The 19,464-nt window shown below is 36.7% G+C and overlaps 1 protein-coding gene across 8 annotated transcripts in view; it reads left to right on the forward strand.

The window, feature by feature from the left end:
- FER (FER tyrosine kinase) overlaps positions 1-19,464 on the forward strand; it is a 205,636-nt gene that overhangs the window by 170,630 nt on the left and 15,542 nt on the right. For 7 of the 8 annotated variants that reach the window (XR_012778947.1, XM_075526643.1, XM_075526646.1 and 4 more), the window contains 2 exons: positions 14,671-14,825; positions 18,485-18,607. Coding sequence is in view for 7 of the 8 variants with exons in the window: in XM_075526643.1 (XP_075382758.1) it covers positions 14,671-14,825; positions 18,485-18,607 (278 nt within the window). In the remaining variant the exon portion in view is untranslated. The remainder of the gene's footprint in view (positions 1-14,670; positions 14,826-18,484; positions 18,608-19,464) is intronic. The other variant, XM_075526645.1, reaches the window with a different exon arrangement.

Genomic DNA, 19,464 nt, shown 5'->3' on the forward strand with positions numbered 1-19,464 from the left:
TAGTAACCAGGTATAGTAAATCCATAGCTTTGCAATAGTTTTCTAATAGTTCATTCTATTCCTGACTTTAGATTAAGCACAGGAAAGTGTTTTCATGCACCTCCAACAAACTTCTGAGTCTCCACAGGACACAGGAGCACTCCAGATCCATAGGCAATCAACACTATACATGAGTGAGCATGCTTCAACAGAGACAAACAGCCAGAGGCAGGGTGGCTTCTTCTAAATATAGAAGTCTGGATTTTCCAGGGGAAGGACAGATGTAACAGATGACTTCATGAGATAGCATGAAGTTTTAATAGGATAAAAAGGATGGAGTTCAGCAGGTGGTGAACTCAGAGCCCCTGAGCTTATTAACATATATTCCTTGACTCTTCCCAGCTAAAAAATGTTACCATGATGAATGTGCATGTACATGTGAGTTCTTCCAATTTCCAAAAGCTATGGCAGTCCTGTCACATCTGCTGCTATCAATATGAGATATAATCATGATCCTTAATCAGCACACTGTCATCTCATGTTTCTTCCACATTTCCTACTTCAGGTACCCCACCCAAATTGTCAAAATCCTATCACTTTCTTCTTCCTCTTCTGACCAAAAAAGTGCAAAGTTTTTTCTTCCATCTTTATGTTTTGTTTTTGGGTAGAAAACCTATTGTAGATTTTAAGTAATAGCAACAAAAAGGGGAAGAGAGGTTCAATTTATTTCTTAACTTCTTAATTTACATTTAAAGGTAATTTTATTCCTTTCAATTTCTATGTACAATTCTCTACAATGTATTGGCCACGTAAAATTTCTTACATATTTCTGTAAGCTAACTGCAAATCTTACTTAGCTGTCTAGGGCAATTAGTAAATTATTACTTATCTTCATTTTCATTCATCTTTGCTTTAGATTCTTTTATGACAGTTACAAAACAGACTATTTTTAGAATACTAAAATATCTTAACATGCCAGTAATCATTTGTTGATAATCTTTGATTAGAAGTAGAGGATATTGTAAGGTACAAATTGCAAAATGTTTTTTACTCTGATTAGAAAATTACGAATTAGTGAACTATTATTATGTGTCTATGTCAAACTGGTTTCCATTGCTAAGAATGCTTAGCTAGCATATGCTACCTCTGCTATCCATTTAAATTTTGACCTTCCTAAGTCAGAAACACCCACAGTGTAATAATTGTTTTAAATTGTGGTTGATTCTTCTCTCTCTCTCTGTTACTGGTTTTCTTTATGACTTTCTTTTAAAAATTCAAGGGTTTTTTTTTCATATTCTGGGCACAAAGCTTAGGACTACACCATAACCCTCTTGTCTAGCACTATTTGATTCTACTACTTCTCTGCTCTGTCTTTTCCTCCTGACGTAATCAGACCTGATTTATTTGGTTTCTTTCTTATTCCTTGTGTATTATTTTCATGAATATGTAGTCTCTTGCACCTTAATTGTGCTGGATGCTTCATTTCTTTGTACGCTGATTATTAGCTTTTCATTTTTTAACTTCATTAAATAAAGTGTCTTGGGATCTAGTGCCTATATAATACTTTATCTACTAAAAAACCATGAACTTTAGTCCTTACTTATCTGTTACTTCTGAAATCTTAATCCATGCCTGTCTGCTGGTAGGAGCAGAAGTAGATTTAAGTGATAGGAACGCATTTAGAGCTAACTTGAACTATTCCATAATACAACATTGTTGGTGATAGCTGTTGAAAAAGCAGTAGTGGCTAAACTTGTTGCCTGGCTGAGCTGAACTTTGATATACACAGGCTGTAAGTACTTAATTCTAACCTGAGAAGAGAGATAAAGATTTTAAAATATTTACTTTTTCACTGAGACCTGAAAAGCCCTGCAAATACTGTACTATTGCCTAGTTAATTTTATTCTAAAGAAAAAGGTGGAAAAGACTAACCTATATTATAATTATGCTTATGAATTTCTTGGTTCCTTGGGCACTTGCAGTGTTTTTCGTCTGCTTCTCATGCTCTGCTTTTCATTATTAGTCTTCAACTGTTTTTAAACAATACAATACATAATAATATTAACACTAGAAAATGGCTTTGTTAAATACAATGTGAAATTTATTTTCTAAAAAACTTAATCATCAGAAAGCCAGCACTAGAAGCTACTCTGCTTTAGATGTTTTCTTTAATTCAGTGTGCAAGTTTTTCTATCACTGATATAGAATGGACAAGTGAATATGATCTTTGACCATAACTGGTCTGCCTCTTCAGATGTTACCAAGTTGGGAAACAAGTTAAACCAGTATTTAAGGCCTCTGTACAGGGTAATCAATGATATTTTGACATTATACTATAGAATAGAATAAGGAAGAGATTAATGCAGAACTAAATTCAGAATTAAGAACTAAATTGAGGCATCCTCCTCATATAAAAGGGCAAGGACAGTTATTGTAGCAAGTTTTGTGTTATCACACAGGTTGAATAATACCATGATATTATCACAAAAAATATGCTTGTTAGTACCATCATATGCTCTATTGTTGTGTTTCATTTTAGTTACTTCTGTGAATGATACAGTACTTGTGGAAATTTTTGCTTGAAAATGGTATTTGCCTTACTATGAATAGTACAGTCTACTTGTATGACTGATTTTGGAAATGGAAGACATCTGTGATTGTGAATTAAGTCCACTGCAACTTTCTCGAGCACAAAATGTAAACTTAAGTTCTGGTCTGTCTTGCATAATTATCCATCTTGGATAATTACTTTTTGGACACTTAATTTCCCCTATAATTCAGTTAACAACAAATAGATTTTTTTAGGAATATTAAAAATCTTATGCATATCATAAATGTATCCATATTTGTGCTTCTTATGTTCTGTAATGTTTCTATCAAAAACTTCAAGAGCATAGGAGTGGTTGCATGGGATCCAGCAGTGGTATTATTCCTCTATGTGTCATATTGTTGGGGATTTCTGGAAGGTGTTTTTCCACTTTAAAGAGGAGGCCGGATAGGTTACTATGCAGTTGTAAAAACTTAATTTGTAAACAGCTTTCTCATGGCTACAAAATGTATGCTAAGCAAATCTTTGATTCCCATAACTTTAGACAGGAAAAAGCAGCTACCTATAGAAGGTTGAGTATTACTATAAAATTGCAGGGAGTAATAATGTACTCTGTTAAGTTATTCACATTGGACAAAGATAAGGTAAGCTTTCCTGACAAACAAATGAAATAAATTGGCACACAAAAGAAATTGAATTGCAAACCTTTGTTTCAAGATATAAATGAAGTACAAGGGGAAAAAAAAAACATTAGACATTCATAAGTCTTACAGCTGGAAGCCATTGGGCAGCAGAAAAACTGATATGGTTGCCATCACGAAAACATGATGGGATGACTTGCACAACTGGAGTGCTGCAATGGATGGCTATAAACTGTTCAGAAGGGATAGGCAAGGAAGGAGAGGCAGTAGGGTAGCCCTGTATGCTAGGGAGTGTTTTGACTGTCTAGAGCTTGATGATGGTGATGAAAGTGTCGAGTGTTTATGGGTAAGAATCAGGGGGAAGGCCAGCAAGGCAGGTATCATGGTGGGAGTCTGTTATACACCACCCAACCAGGATGAAGAGGCAGACGAAATATTCTATAAGCAGCTGGGAGAATTCTCGCAATCGCTAGCCCTTGTTCTCATGGAGGACTTCAACTTACCAGGTATCTGCTGCAAATACAATATAGTAGAGAGGAAACAGTGTAGGAGGTTCCTGGAGTGTGTGGCAGATAACTTCCTGACACAGCTGGTGAGTGAGCCAACTAGGGAAGGCACCCCAGTGGACTGTTGTTTGTGAACAGAGAAGGGCTTGTGGTGATGTGATGGTTGGAGGCCATCTTGGGAACAGCGATCACAAAATGATGGAGTTTTTGATTCTCAGAGAAGTAAGGAGGAGGGTCAGCAGAACTGCTACGTCGGACTTCCGGAGGGCAGACTTTGGGCTGTTTAGGGGCCTGGTTGACAGAGTCCCTTGGGAGTCAGTCCTGAAGGGCAGAGGAGTCCAGGAAGGCTGGACATTCTTCAAGAAGGAAATCTTAAAGGCACAGGAGCAGGCTGTCTCCATGTGCTGAAAGACAAGCTGGTGGGAAAGAAGACGAGCCTGGCTTAACAGAGAGCTTTGGCTGGAACTCCAGAAAAAAAGGATAGTTTATGACCTTTGGAAGAAGGGGAAGGCAACTCAGGAGGACTGCAAAGATGTTATGAGGTTATGCAGGGAGAAAATTGGAAGGGCCAAAGCCCAACTAGAACTTAATCTCACTAATGCCATAAAAGACAATAAAACATGTTTCTATAAATACATTAGCAACAAAAGGAGGGCTAAGGAGAATCTTCATCCTTTACTGGATGCAGGAAGAAACATAGTGACAAAGGCTGAGGAAAAGGCTGAGGTACTTAATGCCTTCCTTGCCTCAGTCTTTAATAGTCACCAGTTCTCTGGGTACCCAGCCCCTTGAGCTGGAAGACAGGGATGGGGAGCAGAACGAAGCCCCCATAATCCAAGGGGGAATGGTTAGTGACCTGCTACACCAGTTAGACACACACAAGTCTGTGGAGCCAGATGGGATCCACCCAAGGGTACTGAGGGAGCTGGTGGAAGTGCTCGCCAAGCCACTTTCAATCATTTGTCAGCAGTCCTGGCTAACTGGGGAGGTCCCAGTTGACTGGAGATTAGCGAATGGGACATCCCATCTTGTAGATGGGCCAGAAGGAGGATGCGGGGAACTACAGGCCTGTCAGCCTGACCTCGGTGGTGGGGAAGGTTACGGAGCAGATCATCTTGAGTGCCATCATGCAGCACGTACAGGACAACCAGGTGATCAGGCCCAGTCAACGTGGGTTTATGGAAGGCAGGTCCTGCTTTACTAACGTGATCTCCTTCTATGACAAGGTGACCCGCTTAGTGGATGAGGGAAAGGCTGTGGATGTTGTCTATCTAGACTTCAGTAAAGCCTTGACATGGTTTCCCACAGCATTCTCCTGGACAAACTGGCTGCTCATGACTTGGACGGCTGTACTCTTCGCTGGGTAAAAAACTGGCTGGATGGCTGGGCCCAAAGAGTGGTGGTGAATGGAGTTTACTCCAGTTGGTGGCCAGTCACAAGCGGTGTTCCCCAGGGCTCTGTGTTGGGGCCAGTTCTGTTTAATATCTTTACCAATGATCTGGACAAGGGGATTGAGTGCACCCTCAGTAAGTTTGCAGATGACACCAAGTTGTGTGGGAGTGTTGATCTGCTTGAGGAAGGCTCTGCAGAGGGATCTGGACAGGCTGGATCGATGGGCTGGGGCCAATTGTATGAGGTTCAACAAGGCTAAGTGCAAGGTCCTGCACTTGGGTCACAGCAACCTCATGGAACGCTACAGGCTTGGGGAAGAGTGGCTGGAAAGCTGCCTGGTGGAAAAGGATGTGGGGGTGTGTCCTGGTTTCAGCTGGGATAAAGTTAATTTTCTTCCTAGTAGCTGGTATAGTGCTGTGTTTTAGATTTAGTATGAGAATAATGTTGATAGCACACTGATGTTTTAGTTGTTGCTAAGCAATATTTTCACTAGTCAGGGACTTTTCAGCTCCCCATGCTCTGCCAGGTGCACAAGAAGCTGGGAGGGGGCACAGCCAAGACAGTTGATCCAAACTGACCACAGGGCTATTCCATACCATATGATGTCATGCTCAGTATATAAACTGGGGGCAGTTGGCTGGGGGTTAGCGATTGCTGCCTGGGGACTGGCTGGGCGTCAGTCAGCAGGTGGTGAGCGGTTGCATCACTTTTTTTTTCCTGGGTTTTGTTCCTCTCTCTCGTTGTTTTCCTTTTCATTACATTTTTTTTTTTCTTTTTCCTAATTATTAAACTGTTCTTATCTCACCCACGAGTTTTCTTGCTTTTGCTCTTCCAGTTCTCTCCCACATCCCACCAGGGGCGAGGGTGAGCAAGCGGCTGTGTGGTGCTCAGTTGCCAACTGAAGCTAAACCACAATAGGGTGTTGGTTGACAGCTGCCTGAATAGGAGCCAGCAGTGTGCCCAGGTGGCCAAGAAGGCCAATAGCATCCTGGCTTGTATCGGGAATGACCAGCAGAATCATCCTCCTGTAGTTGGCACTGGTGAGGCCGCACCTTTTCCAAACTAAATGATTCTATGATTCTACCTAATCAGCAGTGCACAGGAAAAATGGGTTACAAAAATCTACAGGGATATCAATGCAAAGAAGACTATTATAGACTAAAATGACTACGATGTGATTTTCATCAAAATAATTGTTCAGAAAAATACAGACAGTAATTATTACGTTCTAAAAAAGTTGAGAAACAATGCAGGTGAAAAACATTTAGATGCTGCTGATAGGAATGTTTCTGTCCCAGAAGCAGGCATTGTGAAGAAAACCTCAGAAATAGGAAGAAGGTGGGAGGAATAGATGATATATCGATTTATTGCTTCATTTCTCTCTTCATAGTCTATTGCTTTCATTCTTTTCAGGAACTGCTCATTGCCTACTATGCCCATCTTTATCTCGTTTAAAATAGCTGGTACAGAAACCTTGTCCTACTAGGAAAATGGAGGACACATAGTAACTTACCTGAATAAAACTCAAAGAAGATAAAAGTTTTATAGTGTGTCAGTAGATCTGTATAGTCCCTTGAGCTATCTCTGGGCTGAAAAGAGTAAGTTTACAATTGCTTAATTTTCCTCCGTTATTACCTCAGAGGTGACAAATGCCTCTGTGTGTGACAGCAGCCTGGGTTTCGTCCTAGTAAAAAAGTACTCAGAGCGGACAGGTGAGAAGGCTCCAAGACGCAGGAGTGACATTGTTGCTTTTCAGAGCAGGAGTCTGGATCAGCTCAACTCTCTTCCATATAGAATTACCAATCTTGTTTTTTAAAAAAATACTGCAACACTCAAAAATGCAAAACATTCAGAATATAGGAAGCTTGGGTTTCTTTTTATTCCTCTTTTATCTCCAAACTCATTTCTGGTCTCTTCTTCACAGTCATCCATCTTAAATGGTTTCTTTTTAATGAAAATTGAGATTCATATTTAATGCAGTTATTCAACTCTAAGAACTAGACTTCTTTATATCAAACACCAAGTGTTAGGAGACCAGAACTACAACTGTGAGAAGTTATTATATAGCATTTGTGCTTCACTTTTGTACCTCCAAAGGGTCACTTTATGCCCTTTGAGGTATGAGTGATCTCTGTCATGGTCAAGAAGTAAAACAGAAAGTTTCACTCTGAAACATAAACATATTGGGGAAAGTATTCTGCTTGAAGTCCTAAAGTCAGTACTGCTACTCCTCTACAAAAATAATTAAATAATGTATCTAACTTAGTATGCCCCATATTTCTACCTACTTCAAGGTATACCTTACTGTAATTGTATGTTTCTTCATTAGTAACTGACCATTTTGCAGGCTATAAAAATGAATATAATCCGCTAATTCTCATACTGTACTTGTTCATCAGAAATGACTGTACAATAAGTAAACTTTTTATCTGACTTTATATCTTAATTTTACTTTCAAGTATGTGCATGTGAAGGCATTTGCAGTAAGAAACTGTGGTACAGAAAAAGTGAATATACTTTTCTGTACAGCAGTTCATTAAGAAGTTTCATCTTGCTGCATTTGTACAGTCCAGGACAGCTGTCACTTGTTCAAAAAATGTAGCCATAGGAATGTAATTAGCATGAAGGTTTGTGGGGTGGGACTGAGGGTTAAGTTCACTGCAAGCGGTGGTTTCCTTACTGAGCTGTGCAATCCTCAACAGATGAAGCAATACGCTTTGTTCTGGTGAACCAAACGCATCCCACTCTGCAGTTCTGAATGGGATGCTGTAGCTTTCTGTCATCTACTACTGTGACCTGTGCCACAATCTATCACATATTGAGCAAAGCACTTAGAGAAAATCAAGAACATATCAGTTACCAAGTATGTTTTTCGAGGGTGGGGATGACAATAATAATGCATAGATGTTTGGAATTTTGAATTAGGAACACTGCGATCCTCAACAGTGTGATTATCCTTACGGCATTTTTAAAAACACTTAACAACTCTTCCCAGTATCTAAGGATCATATTTTGTATTTCAATATAGTTTTGTTATTTTGGAGAAATCTGACATGTATGAATAGATTCTTTGTTTACCAGCTTACCAACTTACCAATTTTTAGTTAGACCTTGTTATAGTGTATTAAAGTAATTTAGATGCTTAAACTTTATTGGGCTTTTATATTTTCTTCTGGGTTTTTTGCCTTCATTACTGGAAGTTTGTCTTTTGATTAATGTGATCTTACTAACCTTAGTTCATTGGAATATATTCACCAAGTTGCTATAAAGCATTTTATATGATAGCTCTTACTATCATGACAGTGAGAGTGAGCAGTGCAATGCAGACTATTTCTGGAATGTAGGATACATTTTACTCTTACAGGTGGAGGAAATAAAGGTTCTGTAGAGCCTTTAGATACATTTTTAGATCTGCATTTTTAGATACAAGCTAGTTTTTATTCTTGTGTTCAGCTACTGAATACGATTATTTGGGGTTTGTTTTCTTACTTTTTTCCTTTTGAGTTCTTTTTGCAAAATTTTTAAGTCCTTATCTGAAAATTGCAAAGTGCTTTAGAAGGAGTAATTGAATGTCACTAATGCTGTGAGGTGGGAAAATTTACTCATTTTATAGTTGAGAAGAACTGAGCAATATCCAAAACTATGGGTAGCAAGCAGAAGACCTGACATTACTGAGAAATCACTACTGGATCTAACTTGGACTTTCTCTGATTTCCTAGCACTGTTCATCTGTGATGAACTGAGAGGAATATGAGGAACTGAGAGAAATTATTAGCATTGTAGTTAATATTGCTCCATTATTATTCATAATGTGATAGCTAAAATAATATGAAGAAATAAGTACAACAAAGTGTAAAGGGGGAAGACAACATAGAATGCATGGAAGGATGTTCTTCTGACCCTCTAATATTTTCCTAGTCTGTTATTAGGCACATACTATTTGCTGTGTTCTACACACATAGCAAAAGTAGCAGCATATAAATTAGCAGCATAAAGCATAAGTAAGCAGCATAAAGTAGCAACAAGAAAGTTCTGAGATAGGTGTGTTTTGATTTAGACGCCACTGGAAATTACCTCAGGTGTTTGAAGGAGAGGTAGTGTCTTATAGTCCACAAAAAGACAGCACGAAAAGACAACAGTTTCACTTGTAGACTTGCCGCCCCTTCTTTTCTGATCAGGTAATAGACTATTTTCATTGAATTAAATGTGCAGAAGAGGAGATAAACTGATCCTGTTCACTAATTAATTACTTGCTTTTATCACCTAAGAGTGTTTTTAACTGCATGATCCAGGGAGGGGATATAAAATGGCTAATTAGTCCAGTGAGGCAGTCTGTCCTGCTGGTTTAGTGGTGAGGAGTTTTCTCTCTTGTTTTGATTTGCTTTAATGTTTTGATGGAATTCCATTGAAATACTAGGTATTACTTCATGTGTAGTTCTTTTGGGGTGGTGGAAGGAAGCGGGGAGGGGGTATAAAAGTGTCCTTAGAGAAAAGTTTATGAGTTTATGTCTTTACTGACAGACATGAATCCTAGTGGTAACAACTCCCAGCACAGAGAAATTGCCTCTACTTCCTCTTTAAGTGGCTATTGGATTTTTAGCAAAAGTCTTATGAGCTATCTCTTGCAGTTTCAGCATATTCAACCCATATTAGTGATTCCTAGTCGATGTCCTGTTTGTGTTTATAGGGACTGCACAGCACTGCTTAAAAATGAAATTTCCAATTTACATATTAATTTTTATTCCTTAGTAGTTGGAAGGTGCTTTGTTTCTAATAGCACTAGAACTTACATAATCTTGGTATTAAACAGTGAGAGTCAGCTTTTGTTTTACTAATGAACTTGTTCTGTAGCAGCTCAGTGTAATTTGTGCCCAATTTGTACAGCTTTCACAATGTGAAATAAACACTATTTTCTTGTTTTCTGTGTTAGAGATACTGATCTTATGGAATTACTGCAGCAAGTAGCAAATGCTGTATGAGAAAAAAACCCAATGTCCCAAGCAGACAGAGACACCTAATTCCATGCAATTATATCGGTACGTCTTCAGGATGTTGGGAACATTAAGGAGAAGGAAGAGAAAACAAATAGAACATACTTGGTTTTTTAGGGAAAAGAAGACAAGTAGAGCATAGTTGATTTGGTTTTTTTTTTTTTTTCAAAAGGCTATCCAGAAAGTATCATGATTTACTACAAATACTTAACACTGAAGTTATCTGTAATATTGACTCCTCATAGTTATTTTTGGTCATCAGCCCTATATATTTACATGTTCTTGTTTTCCCTCGCTCATGTCATCTATCATACATACTTCAATGAAACCCTGTTATGTGTATTTCATATGCAAGGTTAAGATGTAAAGGTTTTCTTATAAGGCCCTTAACACTATTATACTAGGGCTCCTTCCTTTTATCTGTAGCAAATTGAAATCAATTAGAATCCTGGAAACTGGAAGAAAATTAAAGCTCTTAGTTATTAATTTAAAGCAATGGAAGTAATACTTTTTTGATGCCCTTTTTTCAGATTCTGGCTATAAATTCTGTAATAAATCACAGTGACCAAAATGCATTTTTGGTAATTTTCTCTTGTATCTAGACTGAAAAATATGAACACCCTTTTAAAGGAGGCTGTCAGAAATGAGGACAAACAGTGCAGAAATTGTTTTAAAAATACTGAAAAATCTTAACCAAACCCTCAGCATTAAAAAAAAAAAAGCTTGATGTAGCTATAGCTGTCAGTGTAACAACGTTTTTAAAAATGCTTTTAAGCATTTTTAAGCAAATACATATAAGGAAATCTGGAAAATTCAGCAACAAATCACTGAGGATATGAAAAAGATGTAAAATGACATCGGAAATGCTAAAAAGATACTCTAACTTTCAGGACATTTATAAGCCTGTGGAATGAAATAATAAATGTTAGTCAAACGGATATTGTGAATAAATTGCAAGTAAGAGAACAGGGAAAAAAAGAACCTGAAAAATACACCTACAGTGAATGTAACTGCAGAATCTGAAGTGACTGGTGGTGGAGCACTGAGAATGAAATTGTACTCATACTGTTTCACCCCACTGAATGCCAAGTTATTGAAAGTGCAAAGTAACAGAGCTTTTGGCAGGATTTAGCATGATTTTAAATATCACTGGATCTGCTAAACATTGTTGGTTTCTGTGTACTCCAAGAACCAACTAACTCCTCCAAGAATTGTGAAAAGAAAACTAAGTGCCTGAGAGGGGCATTACAAAGTCCTTTAGAAAGACTATGACTAAAGTGAAGGAAAAAGGGAAAGAAAAATTCACATCGAAAGTATTTTCTAAATAAGTGAGAGAAAGAGCCTACCTTACAGATGAGAAAGGAAAGAAAATTTGTTGAAGTCAGAAGTAAACGTATTAAGTGCTCAAAAGGCTTTATTGACACAAATGATGTACTAAATTAATACATAGTATTATAGCTTAAAAAATGTGAGAGTTTTAGCTAAAGGCAGAAAAAGGTATTACTACTGTGAGACTCATAACCAGCACTACTACATTTACTTTGCTATTTGTACCTTTATTAGTAAGTTAAGTTTTATCATAATGCATCCTTTTCTATTGTTTTATTGTTAATAGCTTGGCACTCACTATTTCATAAAATTTTATTGATATTCTGTGGAAGATGGCTATGAAAATGCTTCTCTATTTGAGACAAACTGAGACAAAAAGAAAGAAGCAACTTGCCTGGAAAGATTGATGGTGGACTTGGCAGTTGTGTCCACCTGCACAAGTTGTGGGCCATTAGCTAACTACTGGCCCATAATTCCTCCCTTGGCACTTGTGTGCAGCATGGCAGCTTGAATAGTATCCTTCTGCAACCCACTGCCAGCTAATAGACACCTTGAAAACCAGTTTCATGAAGCAAGGGCTTTGTGTGTCTGTGGTCTTTCAGAAGATCTAGTGTTAATTTACGTATATCCTGAATGAAGGATCACAATCTTTACCAAATTTCTCAAGTACCAGTTTGATTTTCATGGAATTGTTTTTGTAAATTTTCAGTAATGATGAAAAACACTTCCTCTAGATGACTCTGAAAGAAAAAGAAAATTATCACATACAAAACAGACAAAAAATATGTGAACTGAGTGTAATCTTTGTTTACAAGCATCATACTGTGTACTATTTACAATACATTTTCCCTAATAATCAGATTTATGTATGAGGAATACATTTAAGAGAGCTCAGTGTATAGCTTTTTCTTAAGCTGACTCAGAACACGTTTAAATGCTAGGTCAGACTCAGGTAGGAAGATGTCCATGATTTTAATTAACTCTGTAAATTTTCTTTGAGAGATGACCTCATTACTTTTTCCACTCCTTATGTGCATCTGTCACAAAATCTAGACTATATTGAGTAAAACAATAAAAAACCTAATGACTAAAGTATGATTGGAACCTAAGCCATAAATTCTTGAAGTTTCATGGTAATACTTTTTACAGACTTGAGTATGAGCAATAACAATTTTATTTTGTTTTGCAGTGCTCTTACTTTCACCAAACAATACCACATGCTAACATCAAACTATGTACCATAGTGCATATTGAGCTATTTTATATATTTGTGCATATCTTCAGCTGGAAACTGTGACTTCAGACTTGCTTTTAAGTGGCCCATCTTCTCTAACTGCAAGAATAACTGCTTTTATATCACTGTAGCATCAAGCTCAAAAGCCATAAATGTTCTTAGTGGCAGAAAAGTTCTGTGAGTCAAATACGTTAAAATTCTTAAATCAAGTTATAGTATTTATGCTCAAACACAGGCTCTGTCTACATATCAAATAATGTAGTGCAATATTAATATGGATCAGTTGATCAAAGTACTTGTAGATATACGAGCTTTAACATTCTTATATATGGCTCAAGGCTTTTACTTTAGACTAAATATACTTCAGTCCTTTGTCATGAATATTGCCACCATGCATAGCGTTTGAAGGTGTTTGTCAGTGGTTCAGACCTTTCTTTCTGCACTACCTGTAGAAACAAACTTGGTGCGCACTCTTGGTGAACTCTTGGCAGAGTTCTAGGTTACTTTCTTCCAAGAGTAATCTAGTTTGCATGCACCAAAATCATTCTTCAAAACCAATGAATGTGCATTAAGAGCTCAGGAGATTCACTTCAAAACTATGCTACAGCTCCAATCCAAAACATTAAAGCTAAGGTAGTTATCCTGGAATATTCATGTAAGACAAGCCATTTTGTGAGCATATTAGCTATTTAAGCTGAAAACAAACATTGTAAATTTAGTTTAAAAATACTTTGCCCGTGATGTTCCTAATGTTATAGATTTAATTCTGTTGCTTAACATTTTTCTCCCTTCAAAAATTTCCTGTATTTTATTACATTAAGATGGGAATAATAATACATATTTTATTATGTAGTATTTTAATACATTGTGAAACAATGAAATGTAATATACATGTAGTTTGTTAATAATATATTATTAACATGTATTATTATTCCAAATGTGTGCTGTAGAGAAGCCACAGTAGGTCTTTTATCAGGTATTACTACAGGCTGTCTCCTAATCTAAAAAAGCATGTTTGAGATGGAGGGAGGGAAAGGAAGGCTGTTGATTTTCTGAGCTTCTCATCCCTTACTGAGCGAGCCAAAATTCCTTTTCCTGTAATACTGAGTAGCTTTTTATTTTTGATGGAAACTCTGATGCTAAGATAAGATGGGCAGAGAGAAGATGGAGCCAGTTCTCTGGTTTCTCACTGTCTTTCCTAATTATGGGAACATGTTTCAGGGTGCTTCTTCAAATTCTGTTTCATTTTGCATAAAATCTGATTTATTAATCTGTGGGTTTATTTCTGTGACATCAGAGGGCAGTTATGGTGGGTTGACTTTGGCTGGCTGCCAGACGCTCACCCAGCACCTCTCTCTCTCCCTCTCCTCAAGAGGACAGAGGAGAAAATAAGACAGAAGAGCTTGAGGGTCAAGATAAAGAGAGGGAGATCACTCATCAATTACCGTCACAGCAAAACAGACTCAACTTGGGGAACATTAATTTAATTTATTGCCAATTAAAATAGAGTTGGATGGTGAGAAATAAAGATGAAAGCTGAAATACCTTTCCCCACACCTCCCTTATTCCGAGACTCACCTTCACTCCTTCATTCCTGACTCCTCCAGCTCCTCCCCACCGAGGAATGCAGGAGGATGGGGAATGGCAGTCCATAACTCCTCTCTGCTGCTCCTTCCTCCTCACACTGTTCCCCTGCTCCAGCATGGGTCCTTCCCAGAGGATACAGTCTTTCATGAACTGCTCCAGCATGGGTCCTTCCAAGGGCCACAGGGGAATCTCTGCTCCAGCACCTGGAGCACCTCTGTCATCTCCAGCACCTCCTCCCCTCGCTTCTTCACCGACCTTGGTGTTCACAGGATTATTTCTCACACGTTTTTTTTCCTCCCTCGCTCGTCTTTTCCACAACTGCTGTGCAGCATTTTTTACCCTTTCTTAAATATGTTTTCCGAAAGGCACCACCATCTTGGCTGAGGGGCTCAGCCATTTTAAATGGCTTCAAGTATTTTCAAATGTGTAAAAATATGGGGGTTTATTTCTTGTTCTAACTTAGAGACCTGGCTGCAAGGAACTGCTTGGTAGGTGAAAGCAACATTTTGAAAATAAGTGATTTTGGAATGTCCCGGCAAGAGGATGATGGCGTGTACTCATCGTCAGGCCTAAAGCAGATTCCTATCAAGTGGACTGCTCCAGAAGCTCTCAACTATGGTAAGAACATACCTGTATCTTCTTGCAAAAAAAAAAAAAAAATCAAAAGTAGCGTAAGGAGCACCAGGACTACACCACGGGCAATATTTGAGTATTTATACATATTCCTAGTGCCCAGTTCAAATCAATAATGTTTAAAATAATTTTAACAATTCAGTCTTATTTAAGTTATGTATAAAATACTGTGTTGCCTTCAAAAAGAATAAGGCAGCAACATCAAAATTGTTATTATGCAGCAATAAAATAATGCTTTGGTTATGTTGCTGACTCATTCTAGTAGACTACCCAGTCAGTCATCTAAATCATAATCGTTAGCAAGTTCTGCATATTTATGGCAGTGATTGTTCTAGCACCTCTTTGAAAATGGTAGAGTGTTAACATACTAGAACACTCTGTTAGATAAATCTTTTGGAGATAAATCTGTTTAGATAAATCATTGGAGAAAAGTACAGTCACTGATTTATATTTTTTTTAAATGCAGCTTTTCTTTACCTGCATTTTTATATATATATTTATAGATATATTTTATATATATATATATATATAAAAATATATCTTTTTTTTCCCCAAGATTTTTATATATATACATATATATATATATATGTATATATATGCTGTTATCTTGGGGGAAAAAAATCCATTATTTCTGATTGAAGGAAGTGGTTGATACTATGTGGGTAATAGTTCCAGAACAGAAACAGAAGCTGCTGCATTTAGCTTTTTAGCTTATATGAAACTAGAAAAATAAGCTCTTCTAAGTAAAGTGGGCTGTGAAGAAGCAGTATATTAAATGAACAATGCCATGTTTTGGATGTAGTTCTCTCAACCAGTTCTTTGGTTGAATACTTAGAAAAAAATTGTTTTAAATTCTGCATTTGAAGTATCTATAAATATTTCTGCCATCTCTTAAAGCTTTTTTCTTAAAATCATGCATTGGAAATCATAAGTTTGTGACTTATGATTGATAGCAAAATGCTTCCTCTCATTAATGCTTTTGCAGGAGTTAATGCCATAACACAATAAAGCAGATCTTCCATTTGGAAGGCTAATAATAAATTTAGTTACAGTAATTGATCCTGTATTATCCATTATTCTCAGAGGTGTTAGTGTTGCTAGTGTTCACTGGGGAACATACTTTTCTATTTTCGGTGTTTGTTCCACTATAAATGGTGTTTTGAATTTTTATATTTGTTATTGCAGAAATGTGTACAGTTTATTTGATATACAATGGAAACCTATCCTTCATAGCCGTATGCAGTCCAGTGGACTACATTAAGCAGGAAACAGGCTTTTGTGACAACACCTTCACTTCGTACTTTTGAGTCTTTTTTTCTGCATAGTACAGGAGAGGAGAGGATAGTTGATTAATATCTACTTATTTTGTGTTTTCTAAAATGCATACATACTCAAGCAGCTTTAAGTGATTTTCTGTAGTGTTTGGAAAATAAGCTCTCTCAAACATTTATTAATGTGTTCAGCACTCAAATATTCAACTTCCAAAATGTTGTAGAAGGTTTCTGTGTCTTTTTGAAGGCTCATTTTTTCCACTCCCTTGAAAGATCTGAGTAAAAATAATTGGTTTGTGTTTTACCATTTACCAGCTTAATAATATAGTCATAAGTATTACATTAATTTGTGTAGGTAAGGCTGAAAGTATTTGAGGATATCAGAGTGAAATAGAACTAAATCTGCAATATTTCAAAACTAGTTGGCAAGCACTGTCTACGTCGGTTCTTAATGGCAAGATTTAGGGATTGGAAGAAAATGAGGGATAGGGTCATTTGGCCATTACATGAATGATACAGTGCTTAAGAAACTATGTAAAAGTTAATTTTTTAGTCACTTCTGGATTACCTGTGTTTGACAAACTAATAGCAGTCACAAAAAGATTTTAAATGAAAAAAACACAACTTGTGAAGTCTAGAAACCAGATTAGGGCAAATGGAGTGGTTAGGGAGTTGTGTCTGAAGTCATAAGCGAAATCCTGATGCTACTGGAGCTTGTGGGGGATTGAACCTGTGGTCAATGCATGCTGTTCAGTGCCATTCCATACTATTATTTTTGCTTGGAGTGATCTGATTTCCATCACTTCCAGCAAGTGGAAAAAAATGTTTGAAAAGCTCCTAATAAAATTACATATTTAGGCCAAGTGTAGGGTATTTTTGCTTCCTGTTCTCTCACAATTAAAATACACATTTAATATGTATGTTTTTCCTGTACAACATTTTGAGTTGTTTGTCATGTTAATAAATTACTGTGTGGAGGGTTTTTTCGTGTGAATGAACAGGCCTTTTTTTTTGCCCAGATAATATCATAGTGGAAAAGATAATTAACTCTGCAGAACTTGTACTTTCTTTAAAAAAACCTAATCACCTATCTTGTGTCTACTGAATGATTTCAATGAAAAGCGTTAAATTACTGGATGCCAAACTCTGAAGAGAGTTGATACGTAGACAAGAAAACTAATCTTACTACAAAGAGCATAGTGAATGTCCATAATTGCCATCTAAGAGGCACACAAGCTAATGTAGCGCAGCTGGAAGTGATACTTCGTTTAACAGTAAAATGAACTTTCTGACGTGAGAATAGTTGTCGTATCACCAACTGTCACTATAATTTAGATGTATTTTCCTTTTTTCTAGTCAGAAGTGGCTTAGTTTTGTTTAATGATTAGAGAGGAACAAACAATACATTCACAAGCTTGTGTATATTTTAAAGATATAAGACATATATACAATGTAATAGTATGAAACAAAGAAAAACAGTGATGAAAAATGTTGAAAGTAATGTTGAAAATGGATTTTTAAGGTAACATTTTCACAGATCCTGCTGCAAAGGGCTAGGACTCTTAACTTTCTGATGTGAATCCAACCTTCTTAATATGAATCCATCAGGGACAATAGAAATATATTCCTCAAGATCTCTCCTTCTCCCATAATATAAAGCTTTCATTACACAAAGAGGTTTGGAATTCAATTATCTATCAATTATCTATTTTGCTATCTCTGAAGCATCGTTGAAGATAATGGAACCAGCAGGCCAGGGGTTTTTTTGTTTTTCTTTAACTGATTGGGTGCATCAGTTCTTCAGGGTCCAAATTAAACAAGTTGAAGCAACTATACTTTCATTTTCAGAGAACAGTTTCTCAAAGTGTGAAAACTAGGCCCTCTTCGCAGTTACAAGCTGTGTTGATGGTAGCTCCTCTGAGAATACTCATAGCCACGCTATATTAGGGAACTGGGAAAGGTAATTTTTTTAAAAGTATCTTTTGAATTGAAAGTGATTATAAACAAGGGGGGAAAAAAACTGACATTTTTCTGTCCTTTTATATTAAAAGAAAAAAAATATTTTTGTACATTAAGAAGGAGAGAAATTCTTAACTTGCATGAAAAATAACTGACATGGTAAGGTCTGTCAAATTGTAGAATTTTTAAGGTAGCTTATATTATTCCTAGGTATTGACTTTAAGATAATTTGTTTATCATTTGAAATACAGGAGACTATGATATCTGCAGAATGTATTATTAGTAGCTACAGCTTTGTTCTGCTTAAAGCTTTCCAATGTAACACTTTACCTTTACAGAAAATTTGGGGCCATAATTATCTGAAGCATTAATTTCTCTGTATGTTAAGCTGAGGGTTTTCTCTCCTTTTCTTAGGGAGATACACATCTGAGAGTGATGTATGGAGCTTTGGAATCCTTTTGTGGGAGACCTTCAGTTTAGGAGTATGTCCGTACCCTGGAATGACCAACCAACAAGCACGAGAACAAGTTGAGAAAGGTAGTTATTTGTAGGGAGTGAAAGAAATGCTGTATAGATCCATAAGGATGTAGTACACACAGTATAAAATAGCAAAGAAATAATATACAAGTTATCCAGCAACTTTAGCAAAAATGCTATGAGATTTTTTTAATTGCTGAATCTAGCTTTCTGGGAGGAGTAGTCTGACATACAGGCTTCTTGATAAAAGGAGTATACTGTCCGGTGACCTAAAGGACGGAAGACTTACAGCACACTGACTTTCAGTGTTGCAGGACTAAAAGGTGAGATGGAGAGGAGGGATTTACTGCTGTGCAAAGCAGAGGCTTGACCAGAATGAACTATTTAAGATTACGCTAATGCAGGTATAAATATTCTAAACTGCCAAAAGAAAAAATCTGTATCATCCCATCTTCTCTATTAAAACATTTCAGACAAAAATTTAGCAATTATGGTGGAGAATGGTAAGCTAGTTGAGCGTTGAAAGCCACATTTCTCTTTTACAAAATAATCAAAAGGCTTTTATTTAAAGTAACAAATAACTGTGAGCAGGATTTCAGGACTTTGATTTATTTTCATCATCTTTAGTAGCATTTCAGAACTGTTCCTCCTCTACATAGTACTACTGTCTAATTTATAAACAGGTTCTAAGCTAGTAAAACTGCTGAATGATTTAAAAAAAAACAAAAAAAACCAAAAAAACACTAGTTTGCTGATCTATACAGATTGCCAGTGTTTGTTATAAGCACAGTAGATGACCATCAAAATTTCTCCTTAAAAGGCCAAATCAAAAAAACCAATGTTTTCCAGAGCAGAGGAGTATATGTAAGAAGAAGTCTTACTACCTAAGTACTGATATTATGTTTTAATCCACTGAG

This window comes from Mycteria americana, chromosome Z (genome assembly GCF_035582795.1).
Source record: "Mycteria americana isolate JAX WOST 10 ecotype Jacksonville Zoo and Gardens chromosome Z, USCA_MyAme_1.0, whole genome shotgun sequence".
NCBI lineage: Eukaryota > Metazoa > Chordata > Aves > Ciconiiformes > Ciconiidae > Mycteria > Mycteria americana.